At 37.6% G+C, this 25,980-nt stretch overlaps 1 protein-coding gene across 4 annotated transcripts in view; it reads right to left on the bottom strand.

The window, feature by feature from the left end:
* LOC106081529 (uncharacterized) overlaps positions 1-25,980 on the bottom strand; it is a 500,989-nt gene that overhangs the window by 45,606 nt on the left and 429,403 nt on the right. For all 4 annotated transcript variants that reach the window (XM_059370920.1, XM_059370925.1, XM_059370921.1 and 1 more), the window contains one exon: positions 22,909-24,355. In XM_059370920.1, the coding sequence (XP_059226903.1) occupies positions 22,909-24,355 (1,447 nt within the window). The remainder of the gene's footprint in view (positions 1-22,908; positions 24,356-25,980) is intronic.

Below are 25,980 nucleotides of genomic sequence, written 5' to 3'. Positions count from 1 at the left end.
ATCTAACCTTTCAAAAAGTCTAAAAACAAGGGTGAACTATAGGTAACAGATTTTAGTAGTGACCTTGCTTTCATAAATTCTGAAGGAGTTAGAAACAAGTAAAAGCTTGCAAAGTTCGACCGGGCCCAATCGTATATACCCTCCACCATGAATCGCATTTGTCAAGTTCCTTGAATTACTTTTTCAAATATATATGAGCTGTATGAAGTGATTGACCGATATGCACCGTACTTGTCATGTCGTACAAGTCATAGAAAAATATCACCTCGAAAGTTTCAGGCAAATTGAATAATAATTGCGCCCTCAAGAGCCTCAGAAAGTCGAAGTGGGAGATCAGTTTATATGACAGCAAAATTTCAAACAAATTGGATTACAATTGCGCCCTCTAGATGCTTAAGAAGTCTATTCGGGAGATCGGTTTATATGGCAGCTATATCAGGTTATGGATTGATTTAGTCCATACTTAGCATGGTTGTTGAAAATCATACCAGAACACTTCCCGCAAAATTTCAGCCGGATTGGATAACAATTGCACCCTCTAGAGGCTCAAGAAGTCTATTCGGAAGATCGGTTTATACGGCAGCTATATCAGGTTACAAACAATACCATACTTAGCACAGTTGTTGGAAGTCATAGCAAATGATGCATGCAAAATTTCAACCAAATCGGATAATAATTGCGCCCTCTAGAAGCTTAACAAGTCTAATCGGGAGATCGGTTTATATGGCAGCTACATCAAAACATGGACCGATTTGATCCATTTACACTCCCAGCCGCTTTCACTGATAAGAAGTATTTTTGCAAAATTTCAAGCGCCTAGCTTTACTCCTTCGAAAGTTAGCGTGCCTTCGACAGACGGACGGACGGACACGGCTAGATCGACTTAAAATTTCACAACGATCAAGGATATATATACTCTATGGGGTCTTAGACGAATATTTCGAGGTGTTACAAACGGAAAGAGGAAATAAGTATACTTCCATCCTATGTGGCAGGGTATAAAAACAGTTTAAAATGTTAAATAATGAACCTCTGTAAAACTTCATCCATATCCATGTGCGTTGTCCGATTTAAGTTTAATCTCAATAGTAAGGGACCTTGTGTTATAGCCGAGAAAGCTGTTACCTCACAAGTGTCGCCAGCATGCGAAATGGGATAACCATCAACTAAATCTTTCTAATGTTTTCGCCAGTTACCAAACCCAGGCGTATCGCATTATTGGCGGGCATGCTAAACTCTGCGTCACAGTGACCTCCATGATTAGTATTGAAATACTACAAATTAACAAACTATGAATACTGACACGGACGAGCGGTAGGAGTTGAGACAATAGGTGTAGGTAAATATACATCCTTTTATTTTTATAACCATCACCATAGGATGGTGATATACTATTCTAGACATTCCGTTTGTAACACCTCGAAATATTGATATGCGTCCCCATAAAGTACATATATTCTGGATAGTCTCGACATTCTGAGTTTAACTAGCCATGTCCGTCCGTCTGTCGAAATCACGATATCGGTCGAACGTGTAAAGCTAGCCGCTTGAAATTTTCCACAGATGCATCTTGTTGAAGTAGATCGTTGGGGATAGCAAATGGGCGATATGGGTTCAAATTTTGATATAGCCTCTATATAAACCGATCCCTCGATTTGACTTCTTGAGCCGATTTGGCTGAAACTTGGAACAAAGACTTGTGTTATGACTTTCAACATCCATGCCATGTATGATCCGACTCGATCTATAAACAGATATAGCCCGCATAAAAACCGGTCCTCGGATTTGACTTATTCAGCCCTTAGAAGCATAAATGTTCACCTGATTTGGTTGAAATTTGGTAATGTAGGCACGCGTAAGTACCCATAATCCGATATGACTTCTTTAGCGGAAGCCATGGTGGTGGGTACACAAATACAAAAAAGGCAGGAATGAAAGGGTGGACCCTAGCATAAATGCCACCATATAACTGTCAACATTGCAGATTTAGATGCCGAGTTTGTTTATCGCCTATTTGTATTTAACGCGGTCCTTGAGGTGGCGATCTGAGCGATCACAAAATATGCGAATTGGTATAGTGAAAGTATTTTCGCATAATCAAATAGCTATGAGGGGTGAAAACAACCAGAATGCGTTCTGGATTGTAAAAGAGTGCATCTAAACTAACCTAACCTAATGCTTGCGCTATATGTGCATAATTCGCATTATTTGGGTACCGGACCATAGAACATATGGTTAGAGCACACAAACGGACGATCCTCGCCAAGCTACTGTAGGTGACCTAGCACGTTCCGGTCCAAAAGACCGATCGCCAGGGGGAACATGGTGGCTATTGGTTATTTAAAGGCGCCGATAACTCCCTGTCATATCGAACATCAAAGCACTCAGTATTTGTGCATGAGCCATTGCCACCCGACCTCTCACTGAGACTTTCCACTCGATACCGTTGATTGTCCGCGATTGCGGTTACAGCTACTCCGTATGGACCATTCCTCTATTCGTAACCTGTGGAGGCGCCCGGTTGCTGGCAGCAAAGCTTCTCGTGTCAGCAATGATCACAGCTATCCCGTGCAGGGGCTAGTGAGACTGTGCCCAGAGCATGTGGAAAGAACGACAAGACTTTGGCGCAATGCCAATGCCAATTTTTCGCAAGTGAAAGCTCCCACCGTTTTATACTGGAATTTATACTGGACTTGAACAAACTCACGATCAAAGAAATTAAATGTGCAAAAAGCTCAGACATTTCGAGTTTTTTTTTTTTTTAGAATTTACTTTTTCAGATTTATGGTTAGAATTGGTAGAGAACGCCGATGTAAGCAGAATACTGGCCTAGATATATGTCCGCAAAGGCATGGGACAAGTTTAAGTCCATACACACTCCTTCAAGAAGGTCAAATCGCATTAGGTCCGAATCACATTAGAGTTGCACCCTCTAGATACATAACATAAGCTGTAAATGAATGTTGGTTCATAAAACCTTCAGAACAACAACTTAATGATGTATCCAAGCACTAAAATCCGAAGATTGGTTTATATGGGCTAAATCGGATTCAGGACCAATTCGAGTCATACCCAGCAAAAAATTTTCATAAAACTGGAAGTACTAACAATACTTTTAGCTCTAGCATCAAGCACAATTATGTCTTCCGCTGAATTCGGCGCTACTTTAAGTAATTGTGTAAGGGAAGAATATAATTACTCTTACGCGATAAATTATTCCTATGGAAAAAACTGTAGTGCTGAAACTATATAGCTCCATTTAGGAGCTCTAGCGTAAGTGGTTGATTCCTTATGTGCATACATAGTTGTATGGAAGCATTATTATGCGTTGAATTGCACACATAGTGGAAGTGCATTCAAGTGGCGCATTGCCTTATAACTTCACCGGTGAATTTAGTGCACCAACAGCGCTGTTTGGGTTAAAATACCTTTACAAAACTGCTGAAAATTAAGCAAATTTAATCACCGCCAATTTTAGCGGTCCCGGAGGCGAGCTGGTAGCGTGCTCGGATTACCAGTATAGGGATCGTGGTTTCGATTCCTACCTAGTCTGTCCATACTGTGGTATCACAATGGCTTAAAAAGTCTACACAGAAAAAAAAAAAAAAAATAAAATTCGGTTAATTAAAAAAATTATTGAAAAGTTTTTAAATTTCCAATTAATTTTTTAATTCATTCAATTAAAAAATTAATAAAATTTTCAGTTAATTGATTCAATTAAAAAATTAATAAAATTTTCAGTTAATTTTTACATTTTAAGTTAAAAAATTATTGAAAATTAATGAAATTTCCAATTAATTTTTTAATTGATTCAATTACTATTTTAATTGGATCAATTAAAAATTTAATTGAAAATTATATTTGGTCAATAATCACTCCTAAGATACTAACACCTCCAGCGGTTTTTCGAAAAATGTGGCGGAAAGTATAGTTTCCTGATTTATAAAAGAAAGCGACGCGAGGCGGGTTTAGATCTAGCTTCCAACATACACTTATTAATATATTTTTTTTTACAGAAACTTTATTATTGACATACATTAGGGAAGTAAACGCAACAGAAAAACATTTATCAAGAATATGTTATAAGAAGATCAATGCTATAGAAGCCGTTATGCCAATAATATGCATCTTTTGATGCATTTAGAATTGCGTCTAGAAATTTAACTAGTAAAAAGGCATGAAGTTCGCCAGGGCCGAACTTTGGATACCCACCACCTCGGGTATATATGTTAACCACCTTTCGTCAGAAACCGGTGAAAAATGCATTATTTATGCACCCAAAGCAGCTATATCCAAATATGGTCAGATTTGGATGGAATTCGGCACGGACATTGAGTGGTCTAATAATTACATGCGAATGTTAAATTTTGGTTCCATATTGGTCGTTTTGGCAGCTATATCCAAATATAGAACGATCTGAACCATATAGAGCACGGGTTTCGAAAAGCTTAACATTTGTCACTGTGTCAAATTCCAGCGAAATCGCATTATAAATGCGTCTCTTATGGGCCCAAGACCTTAAATCGAGAGATCGGATTATATGGCAGCTTTATCAAAATCTGGACCGATCTTAGCCAAATTCAAAAAGATGTCGATGGGCCTAACCCAACTCGCGGTCCAAATTTCAGAGAAATCGGACAATAAATGCGCCTTTTATGGGCCCGGGACCTAGATCTGGACCGATCTGGGCCCAATTGAAGAAGTATGTCGAAGGGCCTAACACATCCCACTGTCCCAAATTTCAGCAAAATGGGAAAATAAATGTGGTTTTAATGGCTTGAGACTTTAAATCGGTCTATATGAGGGCTATAACAGTATATAGTCCGATATAGCCCAACTTCGAACTTAACCTGATGGACGGATGGACATGGATAGATGGTCTTAGATTTTTACAATCAAGAATATATAACTTTATAAGAGTGGAAATGGATATTTAGGTGTGTTGCAAACCGAATGACAATCGTCTCTATATGTTCATAAAGTCCCTTTCCAGAAAATTCCACCTCCTTTTTCATACTATAAATACAATGTTTATGCTCTTTCAATGTCATTCTCTTCTATATTCTATATTTTTAAATGTCATTCCTAATGCATTACCCTTTATTTGTATTGTATTTTAACACGAAATACTGAATGCTTATACTAATTGACATTTATATAATCTATGGGATTTCTGGCCGTTTTATGACTTGGATCTGGATTAACGTTTTTTATAATTTTTCAATATTATGTGTTGTTCATGCTTGCCGTTCATGATTATGGTGGTGTGGGAGACTTGTTTGTTTATTTTTGTTGTTTGCTCCAAATTGTTTATAACATATTCTATATGGTGGCTTTTGGCTCTTGTATTCGTTTTATTTAATTTTTTTTTACTGTTCTCTAATAAAAATAAATTTTTGGCATACTTGTCAAGATTCCTTTGGCCATTACAAATTTGCTGGAATTTTTTTCTTGGCTTTTTGAAGGAGGGGAGAGACGGCTAGCATGAAAATGAGAATGAATTTTCCTACAATCGTGGTCACCACTAATTTTCCGCCTTTGTTTTATTTATAGAGGCCATGTTTGTTATGAAATCTGTTTGATTTATAGTTTCTGTTTTATATAATGTTGCTGCATAAAATATATGATGGTGTGCGTGGTATTTTTGTATTGTATGGAATGCATAGAGTAGGACTTTAGGCATATGGGGTACTTTATTGCTTTAAGCACAACAAAACATACAAGTAAGAGCGTGCTAGGTTCAGCCGGTCCAAATCTTATATACCCTCCACCATGGATCCCATTTGTCGAGTTCTATGCGCCTTGTAGGGGCTCAAGAAGCAAAATCCGGAGATAGGTTTATATGGGAGCTGTATAAAGCTATTGATCGATTCATACTATATTAGACACGTATGTTGAAGGTCATGAGAGAAGCGGTTCTACAAAATTTCTGCAAAATCGGATAAGAATTGCGCGCTCTATTGGTTCAAGAAGTCAAGACCCAAGATCGGTTTTTATGGCAGCTATATCAAAACATGGATCGATTTGGCCCATCTGCAATCCAAACCGACCTACACTAATAAAAAGTATTTGTGCAAAATTTCAATCGGCTAGCTTTACTCCTTCAAAAGTGCTTTCGACAGACAGACGGACGGAGGGACATGGCTAGATCGACTTAAAATGACATTACGATCAAGAATATATATACTTTATGGGGTCTCAGACGCATATTTCAAGGTGTTACAAACAGAATGACGAAATTAGTGTATCCCCATCCTATGGTGGAGGGTATAAAAAGAACTTTGTACATAAAACCTTCAGTAATTTCATCAGACAGACGGATGGACTTCGCTAGAATACATATTTTTTGTCATTCCATTTCTTAATATCGATATGCGATTCCATGAAGTTTTTTAAGTCTTGATTGCCAAAGCATTCCATGTCACACCAGCCATGATTGAGGCCTCAAGGCAGCCTCATTTTTTTTGTGTTTATAGATTTCCCATGAACATTCTTTTAAGAAACAGGGATTACTATTCTCGTGTCATTAAGTGCAGTGCGATTAAAGTTTTTTGTTGGGCTTTTAAAGCGATTTGGTTGGTTCAACGGTAGGAACTAGAAGGCATCTTCCTTTCTCCTGTTCCTGTGGTCTGATGGCCAATAACAATCGACCTTTTTTTATTTCCGAGTATGAAATTTTACTTCTTGAGTACCTAGAGCTTTGTACCAACTGATGAACATAAAGTTTGGCTCTTTTTTGTTTGTATACTAACCTAATCATTCCTAGTCAACTAGTCATTCCGTTTGTCACGCCTCGAAATATTGATCTGCGACCCTATAAAGTATATATATTCTTGATAATCTGCAAATTTTTTGGCGATCTACCACCATAGCGGTAGAACGCATAAAGCTGGGCGCTTTAAATTTTGCACAGATACATCTTATTAATGTAGGTCGTTGGGGATTGCTAATGGGCCATATTGGTTCAGATTTGCATATACTTCCCATATAAACCGATTTCCTGTTTTGACATATTTACCCCTTGGAATCCTCAATTGTTATTCGATTGGGTTGAAATTTTGCATATAGTTTTCTTACAATGTCCAATAACCGCGTCAGGTACAAATAAAATCGGTCTATAACTTGATATAGCTCCCATATAACCCGATCTCCCTATTTGAAATCTTGAGCCCCTGGAAGCCGCATCAGATTTGGCTAAAATTTTATATGTAGTATTCTGTTACGAATTCCAACAACTGTACGGCTGAAATCGGTATATAACCTGACATAGCTCCCATATAAACCGATCTCTCGATTTTACGTCTGGATCACCTGGAAGCCACAATTTTTGTCCGAATTGGCTAAAATTTGCATGTTGTGTTCTGTTACTATGTTCAACAACTGTGGCAAGTACGGCAGAAATCGGTCAAAAACTTGATATAACTCCCATATAAAGCAAGCTATCAATTTCACGGCAGGATCCTCTGGAAGCCGCAATTTTCGTCCGATTTGGCAAAAATTTTTCATTTGGTGCTCTGTTACGACTTTTAATAACTGTGCCGAGTACGGTTCAAATCGGTCTTTAACCTGATGTAGCTCCCATATAACCCGATCTTCCGATTGAGCCCCTGCAGTCCGTAAATTTTGTCCGTTTGACTAAAATTTTGCATGTGGTGTTCTTTTCGGACTTCCAACTACTGTGCCAAGTACGGTTCAAATCGGTCTTAAACCTAATGTAGCTCCCAATTTTACGCAGAAGCCAAGGTGGTGGGTTCAAAGATTCGGCCCGACCTTAGTACGTTTTTATGTGTTTTATACCCACCACCGAACGATGGGGGTGTATTTATTGTGTCATTGCATTTGCATGACATTTTTATACCCTCCACCATAAGATGGGGGGTATACTAATTTCGTCATTCTGATTGTAACTACTCGAAATATTCGTCTGAGACCCCATAAAGTATATATATTCTTGGTCGTCGTGAAATTTTATGTCGGTCTAGCCATGTCCGTCTGTCCGTCCGTCCGTCTGTCTGTCGAAAGCACGCTTACTTCCGAAGGAGTAAAGCTAGCCGCTTGAAATTTTGCACAAATACTTCTTATTAGTGTAGGTCGGTTGGTATTGTAAATGGGCCATATCGGTCCATGTTTAGATATAGCTGCCATATAAACCGATCTTGGGTCTTGACTTCTTGAGCCTCTAGAGTGCGCAATTCTTATCCGATTGGAATGAAATTTTGCACGACGTGTTTTGTTACGATATCCAACAACTGTGCTAAGTATGGTTCAAATCGGTCCATAACCTTATATAGCTGTCATATAAACCAATCTCGGGTCTTGATTTCTTGAGCCTCTAGAGGGCGCAATTCTTATCCAATTTGAATGAATTTTGGCACATAGTATTTTGTTATGATATCCAACAACTGTGCCAAATATGGTTCAAATCGGTTCATAACCTGATATAGCTGCCATATAAACCGATCTGAGATCTTGACTTCTTGAGCCTCTAGAGGTCGCAATTATTATCCGATTTGCCTGAAATTTTGTACGACGGATTCTCTCATGACCATTAACATACGTGTTTATTATGGTCTGAATCGGTATATAGCCCGATACAGCTCCCATATAAATCGATCTCTCTACTTTTACTTCTTGAGCCCACAAAGGGCGCAATTCTTATTCGAATTGGCTGACATTTTACACAGGTCTCCAACATATAATTTAATTGTGGTCCAAATCGGACCATATCTTGATATCGCTCTAATATCAGAGCAAATCTTTTCTTATATCCTTTTTTTGCCTTAGAAGAGATGCCGGAAAAAGAACTCGACAAATGCGATCCATGGTGGAGGGTATATAAGATTCGGCCCGGCCGAACTTAGCACGCTTTTACTTGTTTGATATTTTGATAGTCGTAAAAATCAAAAACATTTGTCTGTTGAAATCATGCAACAGCCTTTAAAAATAGTGAAACTTTGCACAGATCCTTTTTTTTTGTCGATAAGAATGTTCGAAAAAAGGTTATATCGGACTATATGTTGATATAGCATCCATATAGACCGATTTCTCGATTTCGTGGGCCCATAAAAAATGAATTTGTTGGCACAGTGAGCTGTGCTAGGCTCTTCGATTACATGTCCTATGGTCTAGATCGGACTATGTTTAGATGTAACTGCCATATATACCGTTCTCCCGATGTCCCGATTTAATTTCTTGGGCTAATAAAATCCGCATATCATTCAATATCGCTGAAATTTGGCCTTTTCAACATCCCTGTTCAATATGGCCTAGATCGGTCTTTATTTGATCTTCCAGTTTAAAGTCTTGTGGCCATAAAATTCCCATTTATTATTCGATTTCGCTAAAATTTGGCAAAGTGATATCGGTGCACTATTTGGTCCAGATAGTTCTACATTTGGATATAGCCGTCATAGAAGCCATACAAGGCGCACTTATTACGAGTACCCGATTTCGCTGGAATTTGGTACAATGAATTATATTGAACCACTATAAACTCTGAATTTTGGTGTACATCGGGCTGTATTTAGACCCCAGATCGGTATATAAGAAAGCTATATCAGGTTATGGACCTATTTTAACCACACTTAGCATATTAGAAATCATAACAAAACATATCACCAGTGGCTTAAGAAGTTAAGATCCAAGATCGGTTTATATGGCAGCCATATCGAGTTACACTAAACAGAAATATTTGTGCAAAATTTCAAGCGCCTAGCCTTACTCCTTCGAAAGTTAGCGTGCTTTCGACAGACAGACGGACGGACGGACATGGCTAGATCGATTTAAATTTTCATGACGATCAAGAATATATTCACTTATGGGGTCTTATACGAATATTTCGAGGAATTATGAACACAATGAGGAAATTAGTGTACTATGGTGGAGAGTTAAAAAAAAAACTTAACCCTCAGTATATTTTAAAGGCCCTAAATCCTGATGGAGGCAACAAAATGGGTTTGTGGTGCTTTTTCGTGGTATGCTGTGCTTTTTAAAAGTACGAATACTCAAAGAATGGATCACCATAACCATGGAGACGTAACGGAAAATGCAATAAAATTATCAAAGCTGTTGTCTCAATGGGCAGCTTTGCTCTGTGGGCATTGAAATCCTAAACTCATGTCAGCCAAGAATCCACAAGGCTATCTAACAGAAAGCTACTCGGGTGAAGCATTACTTGGTAAGCACGGAGAAGTGTAGCAAGCATTTTGAGGACAAACTTCTTAAGAACAGATCCACAGAAGGACTCTAGAAGGTGTTAGATGAGTTCAATGTATGGGCACCAATTGTGGTGGTTGTTGCCAATTCAACAAGCGGGAATACCGGCAAAAAGACGTACATTATAGTTTAACTGCAGCAAATGTTCAACGAGAAAGGTCACACTCATCCAAGATCAACAATTGCCAGGGCCATGTGCCAGATCGCGTTCTTGCCGTTTTCATGGGCGATGAGCTCCATGGGTCCTTAAATAACCAAACATCGAACACTTCTTTGGGCAGGATTAAACGAGCAATTATGACCAATTAGAAGCAGCCTTCAGCAATAGTAAAACTGAAATTAAGGAAACCAGGTGCTGGAGAGAAAACATGAAGTTTTTCTTCAATCTCACTCGCGTCTTCCAGCACTTGATTGAGAGGAGTGGGATCCCTTTTGCAAAGTTTAAGTAGATCCCAAATATCTGCAATACACGTTGGAACTCTCGTACCATCCAATCTCTTCCTGCGATTATTCTGATGCCTGAAACCCGGAACAGGATGCTTAAAATCTGTTCATTAATTTCTCGCTCATGGGCTCATTGGTTAAGCAGTTAATTGTTACGCACTAAGGATTTCAATGAACTATCTGTAGCTCTGAATGACTACCCAAAAGCAATAAGATGATATCAAAGTTATGCTAGACTTATACAACTTCTGCCGCAGCAAGGACAACTTTCCACTATGATTCATCCTCTCCAATGACACAGTGAATACCTAATTTCCTTGCGTGTTTGCTGATACTATGTAATGTAACATATACGTGGCCAATTTTAGAACTCATTATAGTAACTTCAAACAAGTAAAAGCCATGGATTCTGCTAAAATTTATACAAACTAAATTTAGTTGAAGGGCATAATTGTATTCTACATATCAAACTTCTGTCAAAACAGCTAAACTAAAGCTTCTAGGAAACGAACAAGGATAATCGAGAGACCGGTTTATAAATTGTTAAAGGTTTAAACAGAACATCGCGTGCAAAATTTCAGCCAAATCGAATGAAAATTGTGGCTTTCAGGGGCTCAAGAAGTCAAACCGGGAGATCGGTTTATATGGGAACTATACGCTGTTATAGACCGATTTGGATCATACTTGACACAGATGTTGGAGGTCATTAGAGATGAAAATTACGGCTTCAAGGGCCTCAAGAAGTCAAATCGGGAGATCGGTTTATATGGGAGCTATATCCAAATCTGAACCGATATGACCCATTTGCAATCCCCAACGACCTTGTATCTATGGAAAATTTTAAGCGGGTAGCTTTATGCGTTCGATCGCTATCGGGATTTTGAGAGACGGATGGACCGACATGGCTATATCGAATCAGGATGTCAAGAGGATCCACAATATATATTCTCTATGGGTTCGTAGATCAGAACTTCGAGGTGTTACAAACTGAATGACTAGATTAGTATACCCACATCGTATGGTATTGGGTATAGAAATAGCACAAAATGACGAAATGAAAATTTCAAGCTCATTTTGTGCGTGAGGTTTTTTTTTTACCGAATCAGTAAGATTTTATCTAATCTTTAATAAAAGCTCTGCCAAATATGAAACAGGGATATGAGGTTGTAAAAAAGTCATAACCCTAGAGTGCATATTGCAGCATACACATTTATCGGCATGCCGTTCGTTCATAAATCTGTTTTTGAGCTACTTATTATTTTTATAGTTTCATTTTATCGTCTGATTTCTTCATCCAGCTAAAGCCATTTGATTTTAATTTTGCTGCTATTTAGAATAGGATAGAATAGAAAAGTTACTGGTGGAACAAGAAATGTTTTTTAAAAAATATACAATAATTGCTAATTATATTGGGTTGCCCAAAAAGTAATTGCGGATTTTTTAAAAGAAAGTAAATGCATTTTTAATAAAACTTCGAATGAACTTTAATCAAATATACTTTTTTTATACTTTTTTTCTAAAGCAAGCTAAAAGTAACTGATAGCTGATAACTGACAGAAGAAAGAATGCAATTACAGAGTCACAAGCTGTGAAAAAATTTGTCAACGCCGACTATATGAAAAATCTGCAGTTCTTTTTGGGCAACCCAATAGTATCAAATATAAATATATTTTTGTTTTGCATTCAATTGTAACTTCCTGGGATAATACAATTTTTTTCTCTTTCACTCAATAGAAAAAATATTCAAGTTCTCATTTCCTAAATGATCAATCAACTCACTTTCAATTTTATTTTCTTCCAACAACATCTTGTTTATTATCTTTTTAAGTAGTTTTGTTTCTTTCTATGTTTTGTATTAGAGAAAGAAACCGAAAAAGTATTAACCTTCACCTACACTACAAAGTCCCATGTCCCTATAAATGTAAACGCCATTGTTGGTGGTTTGTTTTATGGTGGCAAAGATTATATTTATAATAAATAAAGAAATTTCCTAACCAAATCCATTTCATTGGGCCAGGGACACATGCCATCGTCATTATCATCATCGTCGTCATGATCATATTCATCGCCCAGAATAACATCATTAATATCAAGCGAAGTATTATCATTAACAGTTAAATGTATGAAATATCGACAGAACCAAAGACCTACATATGTATTTATGTGTATGTACGATTTGGTATAATGTGTTTTTATATATAAAACAGATCTGTCTATACAATACCGCCAACAAACCAAGAACAACAACAAAACACAACCGCATAACAATTTTGAAATTGTAATCTTTGTATTTTGGCTCTTCTTCTTTTCCCCATTTTGCTATGGCCCGTTTGGATTTGTTTACATTTATGAAATTGTTTGCCAAATTTAATTTCGTTTTGTTTCATCATTTCGCTTTCTTCTTGCCTTGCCGTAACGATCATCTTGTTGTGAATTCTTTGCAAATTATATGAGTGGATGAATGCAAGCGCTACATACTAGACTGTTCCTACTGCATTTTGAAGCAACCTGACGACTCTGGTACGGTCGCTATAAAGGGGTTGTGTAAATATTTGAAATGTATATTCATTTAATGATTTTTGACATTTATTCATGTGATCGCCATGCTCTCTGAAGATGTTGTCACTACAAAGTCAACAAAAGTGATCCAATGAACTAACTAAACAGCATTTGTGCAATTGGGTACATTTGAAAGATGAGGGATGCAGACAATAATCAGAGATGGGCAAATGGAGAAGAAGAAACGACAAAAATTACTCTATATATAGATTTAAATCATTAATAATATTGTTAATGGTTGACAATTATTGATAAAGAGTGCTTAGTATGTATTTGGCTAACAAAACTCATTGCTTTGGACTATCTGCAATGCAAAGTCTATAGATTTAAAATTGCTAGAGATGTCTTCAATCTTTTTTTGTAGATTTAAATTGTGAAGTGACTTGTTTTAGTAAATATTATATTTGGCAATAATTCCTCATATAAATGACGTATTTTGTGAATTTCTAATTCAAAAACTTTTCTGTACTTCTTTTAGGCTCTTCTTAGTTTGGGTATCAATAAATATTAATCGCGCTTAAAGGGGTTTTTATTTTTAGCTAATCCCTGTATCTGTGGTATGCTTAGTTTTGTTGGAAGATGCAGTGAAGTTCAAGGCCTAAACAGAATGCAGAGTTCTTTAACAATCCACTAAAATTACCATTTTCTACCATCACCTGTTTTTATTGGATCTCAAACTTATGCATTCATTGTTAAATTCAATGTTCTTCTGGGCGATCAACAATATCATGTCCAATATTTTGTAACTATATATATGCTTTGTTTTTTGACCCAAAATATAACCTACTACGAACTTCATCAGTAAGAATAAAATAAGGCTATATGCCTTATGGGGTCTTACATCAACAATTCAGAGAGTTTCTATATTTCTTTCGAAATGTTTGTGCGATGCAAATTAACGAAAATCGTTCCTTGTTTAGATATTGCTTCCAAAAAAAAAAGGAACAGAACATACATATGACCTTTTAAGCTGCGCATAATTTGACAAGTGATGTTCTGTTTTGACTTTCGATATCCCAGCCGCCATAGTTCGAAAGGGTTCGTAATGGGATATAGCTCCCATATAAGCCAGTTCTTGATAAATGGGTAAAAAATACAAAAAAAAGAAAATAGGTTTCTAAAACAAATTCTTGCTCGAGTTATATGAATTTGGGTATTGTATAGAGCATGAAAGCAGAAAATAATAGAATAATTTTATTTCGTCAAAGATGAGAGTATTACATAAAGTTAAAATTGCAACATAAATTGTTCTGACAATTTCTGGAAGAGAAACTTTTAAGCTGTCTTGTCGTAGGTTTGTTCAACAGGTATTTTTTATACCCACCAGTCATTCCGTTTGTAGCACCTCGAAATATACGACTAAGTATAAGTAAAGTATTGTATATATATTTATCTTGTATATCTCGACGGTCTGAGTCGATCTAGCCATGTCCGTCCATCCGTCTTTCCAAATCACAATAGCGGTCGAACGCGTAAAGCTAGCCGCTTGAAATTTTGCCCAGATACTTAATATTGATGTAGGTCGTTACAAATAGACCATATCGGTTCAGATTTAGATATAGCTCCCATATAAACCGATCTGCCGATTTGACTTCTTGAGCCCTTACAAGCCGCAATTTTTGTCCGATATAGCTGAAATTTTGCATGTAGTATTTTGTTATGACTTTCAACAACTGTGCCAAGTACGGTCCGAATCGGTCTATAACCTGATATAGCTCCCATATAAACCGATCTCACGATTTGATTTCTTGAGTCCTTACAAGTCGCAATTTTTCTCCGATTTGGCTGAAATTTTTCATGCGATATTCTATTACGACTTCCAAAAACTGTGGCAAGTACGGTTCAAATTAGTCCATTACCTGATATATCTCCCATGCAAACCGGTCTCTCGACTATCCTTGTTCGGTTTGACAGAAGTTTGGTATGTAGAATAAAATTATATCCTTCAACTAAATTTATTTTGTATACATTTTTTGCAAAATGGTGGTGGATTCCCAAGATTCGGCCCGGCCGAACTTAGCACGCTTTTACTTGTTTAATCTTAGGTCTAGATTATGGTACAAGAAGGATTCCTGGGTGCAACTTTCACAACAGCTTGTGTTTGCACCACAAATGTTATCTGGTCAGTTTAATTGTACTTCAAGAAGGTTTTTAGTTATGTTCCCCCTTAAACTACCCATTGATATTTTACATCTTAAACCATACGTCTGCGGTGAAAATCGAACTTCCAAATTTGATTTCTCAGACTTTTGTCAGGCTTTTTTTTTTCGATATTTTCGTGTTTAACGGCAAAAAAAATTGAGATCTTCGATCCAATAGTCATATAAAAATTGTAGCCAAGACAATAGTTAAGAACTCTCTAGTACATCGCATAAGCAATCAAACGCTCCTTCAGGCAGTTTTGGCCTTGTGAAAGTGCAACTTTTTTGTGAAAATTTTGATAAATTACTATGAACAACTGAAAATCGCCTCGGCAGATCGTCCTATATGCCAGCTATAACGATATATAATCCGATTTGGTCCATATTCGGTTCAGATATGGGTAGGCATAGTACAACCCACTGTTCCAAATTTTTAGCGAAATTGGATAATAAATGTGACTTTTATGTGTTTTTAGTCGCTTTTTCTATAAAAGTCCGACCACAGTGAGTCTCCTGCCACAAAACCGTAGCTTTCTTCCAAAAATATTGAAGTATTTAATTGGCCCACACTTAGTCCCGACATAAATCCCATCGAAGTCATACAAGGAGTCTTTGAACGAATAGTTTTTACCAATGGCAAACAGTACGAGTCTACTTTCAACAAGCGCATAGGCTGAAAACCGCCAGAAGTTTTTCAAATCTTCGTCCACTCGCTAAAAAGTAGTATTTTCGCTATTTAGAAATATAACGGAGGCAGAATCAGTCATTAATTTTAAATTTTTTTAGACCGTTATAAAATTTCGTTACTATATTTATTTCGCACCAAATTTTCTTAAATTTTAGGTAAACACAGAATAATGAATATGCTATTGAAGCCACATCAAGTTATAGTCCGATTCAGATCATAAATGAATTGAATGATGAACATTGTAATAGAAGTCATTGTGTAATATTTCAGTTGTAGGGACTCAAGAAGCAAAATCGGGAGATCGATGGGAGTTGTATCAAGCTATTGATCGATTCAGACCATTTTGGACACGTATGTTGAAAGTCATGGAAGAAGCCGCTGTACAAAATGTTTGCCAAAACGGATGAGAATTGCGCGCTCTAAAGGCTCAAGAAGTCAAGATTCCAGATCGGTTTATATGGCAGCTATATAAGGTTATGTACCGTTTTGCGCCATGCTTAGCACATTTTGGAAATCATAACAAAACACCTCATGCAAAATTTCAGTCAAATCGGATAAGAATTGCGACCTCTAGAGGCTCAAGAAGTCAAGACCCAAGATCGGTTTATATGGCAGCTATATCAAAACTTTGACCGATTTGGCCCATTTACAATCCGAACCGACCTACACTAGCAAAAAGTATTTGTGAAAAATTTCTAGCACCTAGCTTTACTCCTTCGAAAGTTTGCGTGCTTTCGATAGACAGACGGACGGACGGACATGGCTAGATCTAATTAAAATGACATGACGATCAAGAATTTAAATACTTTATGGGGTCCTAGACGCATATTTCGAGCTGTTACAAACAGAATGACGAAATTGATATACCCCCATCCTATGGTGGAGGGTATGAAAAAGAATAGTAAATCAATTTGTTGCATTTTGCCCTTTTTTAATTTTATGGTTGGGTGACTTTATTTCGTGCACTGTATTGTTTTAAATGATTTTTGAATAAAAGAAATGACCAGTTTTTTTCAGAAATAACAGGACACTTATGACACCACTGGTGGATGCGTTTCGATGAGTGGTTAGGTTATCTTTATCACGCACTATCGTAATATATATCCGTCCGACTGACTGTCCTAGTTTCACAGCCTTTTGGTCGTTGAACTTATAGTTAAGATCATGAGCACTAAGTCTATGTAAAATTTTAATCTCTAACTACTAACCATTTTACTATAAGCTAGTTTTTCACCGAGTTATATCTCTTCAATTAAACTACAACTACCCTCCAATTTACTATCCTAATTTTATGTTCTTTGATAATTTCTAAAATATATTATAATGTTTTTGTAAGCGTGGTTTTTTATTCATGAAAGGCTCAGTACACTCGCTAAAGGATACACCGGAGGACAGATAGGCATTTAGAAACTACTCTGTACGGCAGGGTGGTTGTTAGTTACTATGTGACCGATTTACATACGGTGTCTTATAAATTCATTCTCCTTCTTTCACTATCTCTTCTTTTCCTTTCCGTCTGCTTATTATATTTAACGAGCTACCTAAATTTTTCTTTATGTAACATGCATACCTATTTCTGTTGGAGAAAGAACGCCCCCTCTCCAAGAATGATCATGGATAGGACTAGTAGATTGACAGTTCCAAGGAAAATAGGGCCATTATATAGTTGATCTTTGCATATCTGATATGCAAATCAAAATATGACAATTGACAAATGTCAGTTGCAAAAACAGTATTCCCTTCACTATTCTTTTATTAAAGCCCTATTAAAAAGTGACTGTAAGTCTGATGTCACCAAACTTTGTCAATCTCACTACAACGTAACAAAAGCATTTGAAAATAGTTTGGAAATTGTTGCTATACACACCGATTTTGCTAAGTCAATCCTACTCTTTTCTTATACAAGCTTATACGGATATCATGTTGACTAAATAATCGAACCAAATCTTTAAAATTAAGTAATTCTGTTTCTAAAACTTCTAATGTGGAGCTGCTCAAGGCAGTCGTCTTGGGCCAATATTGGTCTAACTAATTTAGTTAACGCGCTGTTGTAACTTTCTCTCGTACACCTTTGTATGTTGATGTTAAAATCTTCGAAACTATGCCATTGGTGTTCACAACAAAATGTGATGCAAATATGATTTTGTACAGATTAAATATGTGTATTTTTGGCTGTCAATAGAGCCTTGAGGGCTTTCTTCCCTTTATGTGGTCTATTCGGAAGTATTCTTTAATAATCTGGTAGCTATATTCTAAATTTATCTGCAATTCGATAAGATATCTGACAAACAGTTTATAATTATTTTCTGCTTATATTAACATTATATTAGCCATTTAAAAATTCAATACCCTTCGAACAAAAAATGCTTAATTTAATCATATAGCCAAAGCTGAAATAGATATTGTACAGTGAAATGCTGAAGACCGAATAATATAAACTCGTTATATTAAAATGCATTTTGACTTTGTTGGATTGGTTGTAAGATAGTTGCTACTGGCCCATGTATATATGTTAAATAAATCATTGATGTATCATTAATACACTGGGATATATTGTTTCAGGTATACAATTGAACGTCATCGGCGTAAATGTGAAAATCACAGTTACGAGAAATTTATGGTAAATCATTCACATACAGGCTAAACAACAGAGGGCCCACGATAGACACCTGTGGCACTCCTCTGTTTACTGTTATTACATTCGATGTTAGAATATTGTGGCATACAGATTGTGTTCCATTACATAGATATGTTGATAACAACCGACAAGCAGGTTTAGAGAAATTGAATAACTTAACTAATAACTGTGTCGAACGCCTTGCTGTGTAAGTAAAGTAAATCTAGAATGCATGTCATATTCTCATTCATTTTGCATCTTAATTCCTCATCTTTTTTGTGCCCTGTATTCAGATTGGCGTTCAGTTAATTAATTATGTCTGGCTACATAATGATTTCTCCAAACTTTTGACATAAAATGTAAAATTGTAATTGGTCGAAAATCACTATTCTTTTTTGGAATACTTCCAGGAAGCAGGGAAATAAGACTTTGTTATCATTGTACTAATTTATGTCTAAAGAAAGGTAGACATCTGGATAACAATAATTTAAAAAATCTTGGATGTAAACCGTTCATTCCTTCTGCATTGGACTTTATTGAGCAAAATGCATGCAAAACTTCAATCTGATCTACACAACGAAAACAGAAGGAGTTTTGTGGAACATAGCGATTTCTCAGTGTTAACTGATTTGGTGGTTTTGTTATTGAATCAGTGGTGTTTAAATTAGCAAATTCTGAATTTAATTCATCCAAAATTTATTTCAAGATGTGCTTTACTTTTTTGTACTATCCAATGTTGCGTATGATTTTCCATTTAGATCCACTATTAACTGCAGTTGAGAATTTTTGCTGATAATATTGGGAATTTGCCGTCTTTATTGAATTTGAAACTTCTTTTCTTGCCTTTTTGAACTGATCGCAGAGCAAGTGGGTTTTAAAACATTTTCATATCCTATACATCTCACCTCTGTATTTAATTATGCGTCTGATCTCTTTGTTAAACCATGGCTACTGATTATTGTTTACAATTCGATTGATTATTGTTTACAGACGCAGACTGTTAAATAAAAAAGAAAAATTTCGATTGCGGTGCTTAATGGCAATCAAACATTACACTAACGAAATTTGTTATTCAAAACAGGCAAATGTTTGCTAAGGCAATAGTTTTTGTTTGCCGGTCATTCAAAAACTTCCGCAAATCTGGCTGTGCCATCCTTGTTTTTTGCCTATCTATGTATGTATGTGTAAAAGGCATGATAAGTACTTTGTCTTCCTATTTTCCCCGTCTGAGGGAAAATCTATTTGTTTAGTTTTTCTTTCCCGTGTGTAGAACAACAACAGTGCAAAGGTATTTGAAACAGGGGAATGCATAAGTGCTTACGATGATGATTACGAAGATGATTACGATGACCCTTTTTACTATGTCGTAAAACGCATGAGCGCCGTCTGTGCTCCAACTGCTTTTATAAACAGCGTGTGCAAAAAACAGCAACAACACGAGAAACTTAAAAAAGCCTTTTGCTGCAGTGTGGGTGTTTGATCGAAACCCTTTTTCCTAATTTTTTCCTAATACGCGTTCCTCAGTAAGAATAGGAAAGAATCTCTCTGAACCATTTACTACCAAACGAGGTTTCAGACAACGAGACAGTCTATAGTGTGATCTCTTTAATATCCTGCTGGAGAATATTATACGAGATGCAGATGTGAATAGATATGGCACACAAATCACAAGAGAACACATGCTACTCGCCTTTGCCGACGACATCGATCGGTCGGTCACCGGAAGTAGTAACTGCAGCCTTTGAAAGAATCGAAAGAGAGTAAGTGAAAATGGGTCTGGCAGTAAATGGAGATAAGACGAAATGAATGGTTTCAACTCCCAAAAATCCTTGCACAACCGAGCAGATAAAGAAAATGGAGAAAGTTGGGAACCACAACTTTGAGACAGTCAGTAACTTTATCTACCTCGGCACCGCCGTAACCGAAACGAATGACACCAGTTTTGAGATAAAGCGAAGAATAATACTGGCAAACAGATGCTTCTTTGGATTAAGTAAGCAGTTTAGAAACAAGGCCACCTCTCGATAGACGAAGATTGCACTATACAAGACACTGATTCTACCCGTGCTGTTATATGGTTCTAAAGCATGGGTATTTGTGAAAGCAGTTGAGGCATTGCTTGGGGTATTTGAGAGAAAGATTCTTCATAAAATATATGGACCAGTTTGCGTTAATGGAGAATATAGGCGACGTATGAACCACGAGCTGTATGAGCTGTATGACAACGATAGCATAGTTAGACGAATCAAACTACAACGGCTGCGTTGGCTAGGTCATGTTGTCAGAATGGATGAAGAAGCTCCAGCAAAGAAGTCTTTTGAAGGCAAACACAGTGGTACACGCAAACCGGGAAGACCAAAAGCCCAATGGAAAGATCAAGTTGTGGGAGACACTTGGAAACTTGAAACATATATTCTGTCATAGCCAATTAAAGTAAAGTATTCATGTATTCGCTATTGATATATTCCACCGGAGCACAGAGGTCAACATGTCCGTCTATGGCGCTGAACGCCTGAGTTCGAATCCTGGCGTGAACATCAGCTGCGGTTATCCTCTTTCAATGCTGGTACTTTGCCATGTAAAGATTTCTGCCCGAAGTGGTGTAGCACTACGCACAACGTTCGGACTCGTTCATTGAGCTTAAACTTGAATCTGACAGCATTTTTTAATATGTGAGAGGTTTGTCCCTGTTCTTTAATGGAAGTTTTCTGAGATGAGGGCAATTAAGGTTTTTTTTGTCGTATTTGGTGTTTCTCACTATGGCAAGCGTACTTATTGGGGTTTGAATATATCATTACATGTTTTTCTCAATTTTAAGAATTGTCCTATGTTAGGTGTCCAGAGTCGAATATAAAACTTGTTGGGCGCTTTTTATACGGGCGGTGTCTATTTAGGAACTTCACGCAAAGTGGGGTTATTTTGTTTATAAAATAAGGCATGTAGATGTCGTCATTGATAGAATAATACGACCTACATCAACATTAAAGATTTCGTATACAAAGAGCAGCATTGGATACTTTTTTTCTTGAGTATATACAGCAACAGCTTAAAATATAATTAGATTCTTGTTTTGTCTTGTTTTTAAGAGACATTTCCGTCCTGCGTTCTCAGAAAGTTTTTCCCTATATAAGGCAATCTGGTCATTAAGAGGAAAGCTGTTGTTGCCATAACCTTTAACAACAATCTCTAGCATCAGATCTATAGGCTGTTTTACTCAAAGAAAAAAATGACAGCATTTGTCTCGATACTTGTCATTTTGAAGATTGCTCCCTAAATGTTGGCATATTTATTACATCGAATTACTATCTGTACACCATTTCTGCAACCACCTAGTATATAGCCTTGCACTTGACAATTCTACGTCAATTTGTACTTTGTTTACTTTTCTTTTTGGCAATGTTCAACATAGTTTTGTGCCTTTCCCCTGCAACATTTACTCCAACTAATTACGTCAATGGCCTGGCAAAGAAGGTCCCATTATTTTTGGCCCTTTGACACAATACTTGTTGCTACATCTCTGGCGAAATGGCGAAAATAGCAACTAATTTTCATTAACATTCATGTATAGTATATGGGCGATATATGAAATGAAATATATACATATAGAGACGGCAGACGTCTTTTTTTTTCATATACATAAATGTATGTATAGAGAGGGAAAGCGTACACAAGAATTATATTCATGTTCATGATTAGCACTTGACTAAAAGTAGAAACGGAGGAGAGATCAGTGGGGGACTGTGGGAGGGATGGCATTTAGAGAAAGATTAGAAAAACACTTTGTGACTGACTGTTTTTGTTTTGTTTTTGGGTGTCCGCTAATAGTTCAGTCCATCTGGGCTATAACATTCTAAAGGCACAGTGAGACCGGACCCAAAGCGCGAGTCGCTTATTGCCTTCAGATATCTAACTACATACATATATTTATGATCATAATCATCACCATCATTATTATGATCTTCCACATGATTGCGATCGCCATCGCATCAGCATCACCATCATATATACTAGCTGACATACTCAAAAGTCACTCCTCCTACATGCTCTGGCAGCACAGGCTGCGGCATATGTTATTTGCCAGTTGGTCTAAATATTTATAAACTTCAAAACATACACATACACACGCTTGCTTGTATGTGTGTCGTATAATTATGCATGAATTCCTACATCCATGTTGCCTGCCTGTGCGCATACAAACACATCAACTAATACTACTATAGCATTTAATTTGGTCGTCTACTTACTTTTGACAATCAAATCGGCCGTGGTGGTTGCCTGGCCAGCTACATTACTGGCAGTGACGGCATAGCGTCCAGCATCCGTATGATTTACATTCTTGACACCAATAACGACATGGTTATCCTTGGCTTTGATGGAGATGCGATCATTTTGCATCAAATTGGAACCGTTCTTCTCCACCTTAACGATGTCGGGAGTAGGCTGGCCATCGACGACAGCTTCCATGGTAATATCTGTGCCCTGATCGACAATTTTTCCCGCAAGGGCGGTGGTAAAGCGGGGAGCATAGGTTTTGCGACCACCGGATGGAGAACCGGGCACGGAATCATGGCCATGGGTGGGGGAGCCGGTAACGGTGGTCTCCAAAAGCACCATTTCCTTGGGGCTCTCTTCCACTATCTCGGGGATTTGAGATGGGGGATCGCCATTGGAAGTCTTCACCTGCGATTGGGTGGTGGTGGTGGTAACGGTTTTCTTTTCGATGGTTACCGAAGCCGAGGCAGAGTTATCCTGAGTAAGGCTTTGGGTCTCATCATCGGTCATGTCGTCCAACTCGGAAGTGGACAAGCCCAAGAAAGCTACGCACGAAGAGACACCAACAGTGTTCTTGGCTCTTACCTCTACCTTGCCAGCGGTGGAGGTGCTCATTTTCTTTACAGTAAAATAGAAATGGTCATCTCCCTTGGTGGAGAGAGCAAAGCTGTCATTGTCAGCCTTGACCTCCTTGCCATTGAAGAACCACTCCACTGTGGCTTTGGGACTAGCCTTGAGGACGACTTCAAATTTGACTGCTTCTCCCATTTCGGCAGTTTGATCCTCGATTTTCTTTACAAATTCGAGGAAGGCCTCTTCATCCTCTTCCTCCTCCTCGACCTCTTCCACAACAACTTCTTCTTCCTCTTCTTCGCCTACGTCTTCCACAACGATTGTTTCCACCTTCTTCTCTTTCTTGGTTTCAGATCCAGCCACGGAGGCAGTTTCCGATTCGGTGGATGGTGTGACCTTCACATCGCAGCTGCTCGAAGCTTCGCCCGCGGAATTGATGGCCACCACTTTGTAATTGCCAGCGTCATCAGCAAACGCCTCCTGAATAATCAACGAACACTTGTCGCCCTGGAAGAGCAACTTCACCTCAGCCGATTCCTTGATGGGCTTCTCGTTGTGATACCAAATCACTTCGGGCTCGGGCTGGCCCACAATTATACAATCGAGACGCACTGATTTACCCTCGACAATCGATACATCTTTTAGCGACAACTGCACCGTTGGCTTAGTCGGTTCCATATCCGAAGCCATTTCCGAATCGGACGTCTCGTTTGGCAGACGTCCTTTGACAATCACGTTACACGAACTATAAGCTTCACCTGCTAAATTTTTAGCTGTCAGTACATAGACTCCAGCGTCGTTTGGATAGGCTTGTGGTATTATAAGCGTTACGCGGCCGTACTCATACTGAAAATAGTTTGCCAAAAAAAATATTAAAAACCAATGAGTAATGGTGAATTTTTGAGTGAGCAGTTCAGATTTGTGTAAATTTCCTATACATTTCGTTATAAATTCACAAAATTTTTGGTGAAAAAGTTTTTGGGTGAGTGAGTGAATAGCTATGGATTAGTGTGTGTGTGTGTGTTGCGGGAAAATTGAGTGGAGAAAATGGGGTGATGTCTCTATGTATGGGTGTTGAGTATTTTTCGGTAAGAGGCTGTGTGGTGTGATCTCATATTGACATGGTGAGTTTGGTGAAAATACAGAGCCATTCAAAAATATTTGTCATATCTACTATCGATGAATGAAAAGGGAGACAAAGGCAATAGTGATTTGGTGAGAACATGAGTAACATATTCTTCTTTCAAAAATATTGAAAGTATTTGCGCTCTTCTTTTGCTTCTCTTGAGAACCTACATACTATTTGTTTTTCTTTTTTTCTTGTTTCTTCTTCAATTGCTTTCTAATTTTTTTCCGTTTTGTTTTTGTGCTTAAGCGCATAAATTACAGTTTTTGTCTAGTCTTTTTATTTTGTATTTTACGTATATTCAATGTGGGATATGACTGTATACCGCTGCAGAGGATATGTGTTGGCGATATTTTGTATATATCGCTAACAAATTTATAAGCACATATGCAAAATGTCCGAGAACAGGGTGTGCATCCATTTGAAGTGGACAAAATCAATTTGTGCTTTCAATATTATTTGTACAATATATCATCACTCTCAATGATTGGTGATCTAGTTAAATTAGCAAGTTTGCATAATGTGTCTACAGCATCAGCCCACCACCGAGGGATGGGGGTATATTCATTTTGTCATTTGCCGTTTGCAACACATCGAAATATCCATTTCCGATTGTCGTAAAAATCTAAGATAATCTAGCCAAGTCCGTCTTTCTCTTGAAATTTTGCACAATGTGTTGCCTTAGGCGTCTCTTCACATTCCTACAGAGTATAAACAAGATCGGGCTATACTTAGATAAAGCTGCCATACAGACCGATCTCCCGATTTGGGGTTATTGGCCCAAACAAGGCGCATTTATTATCTGATTATGCTAAAATTTGGCACAAGTCACATGTTAGACTTTCCGATATCCGTACCTTATATGGTTCATGTCGGACTATATTGGATATGACTATCATATATACCAATCTCCCATTTTAAGGTCTTCGTCCCATAAAAGGCGCATTTATTATCCGATTTCGCTGAAATTTTACACAATGTGTTGCGTTAAGCTCCTCGTTAAGTTTCGTACAGAGTAAGGTCCGATCGGTTTATATTTGCATATAGCTGCCGTTTCAGCCCTTGGGGCCCATAAAAATATCGTTTCTTATCCAATTTGAGAGAAAGATTCTTCGTAAAATATAAGCCCGATGGAAAGATCAAGTTGTGGGAGACACCTCGAAACTTGGTGTCAGAGATTTAAGAATGAGCGCAGAAGATCGAGGCGCTTGGAAAGCTATTCTACGTTCGGCTAGTGGAACATATATTCTGTCATAGCCAATTAAAGTAAAGTAAGTATCCAATTTCGGTTCGACATCCGCGTTGAATATGGCCCCCATCTATCCTTATAGCTGCCATAGAGACC

The sequence above is a fragment of the Stomoxys calcitrans genome, chromosome 1 (assembly GCF_963082655.1).
Source record: "Stomoxys calcitrans chromosome 1, idStoCalc2.1, whole genome shotgun sequence".
Taxonomy (NCBI): domain Eukaryota; kingdom Metazoa; phylum Arthropoda; class Insecta; order Diptera; family Muscidae; genus Stomoxys; species Stomoxys calcitrans.
This window is presented reverse-complemented; position numbering and strand designations above follow the sequence as displayed.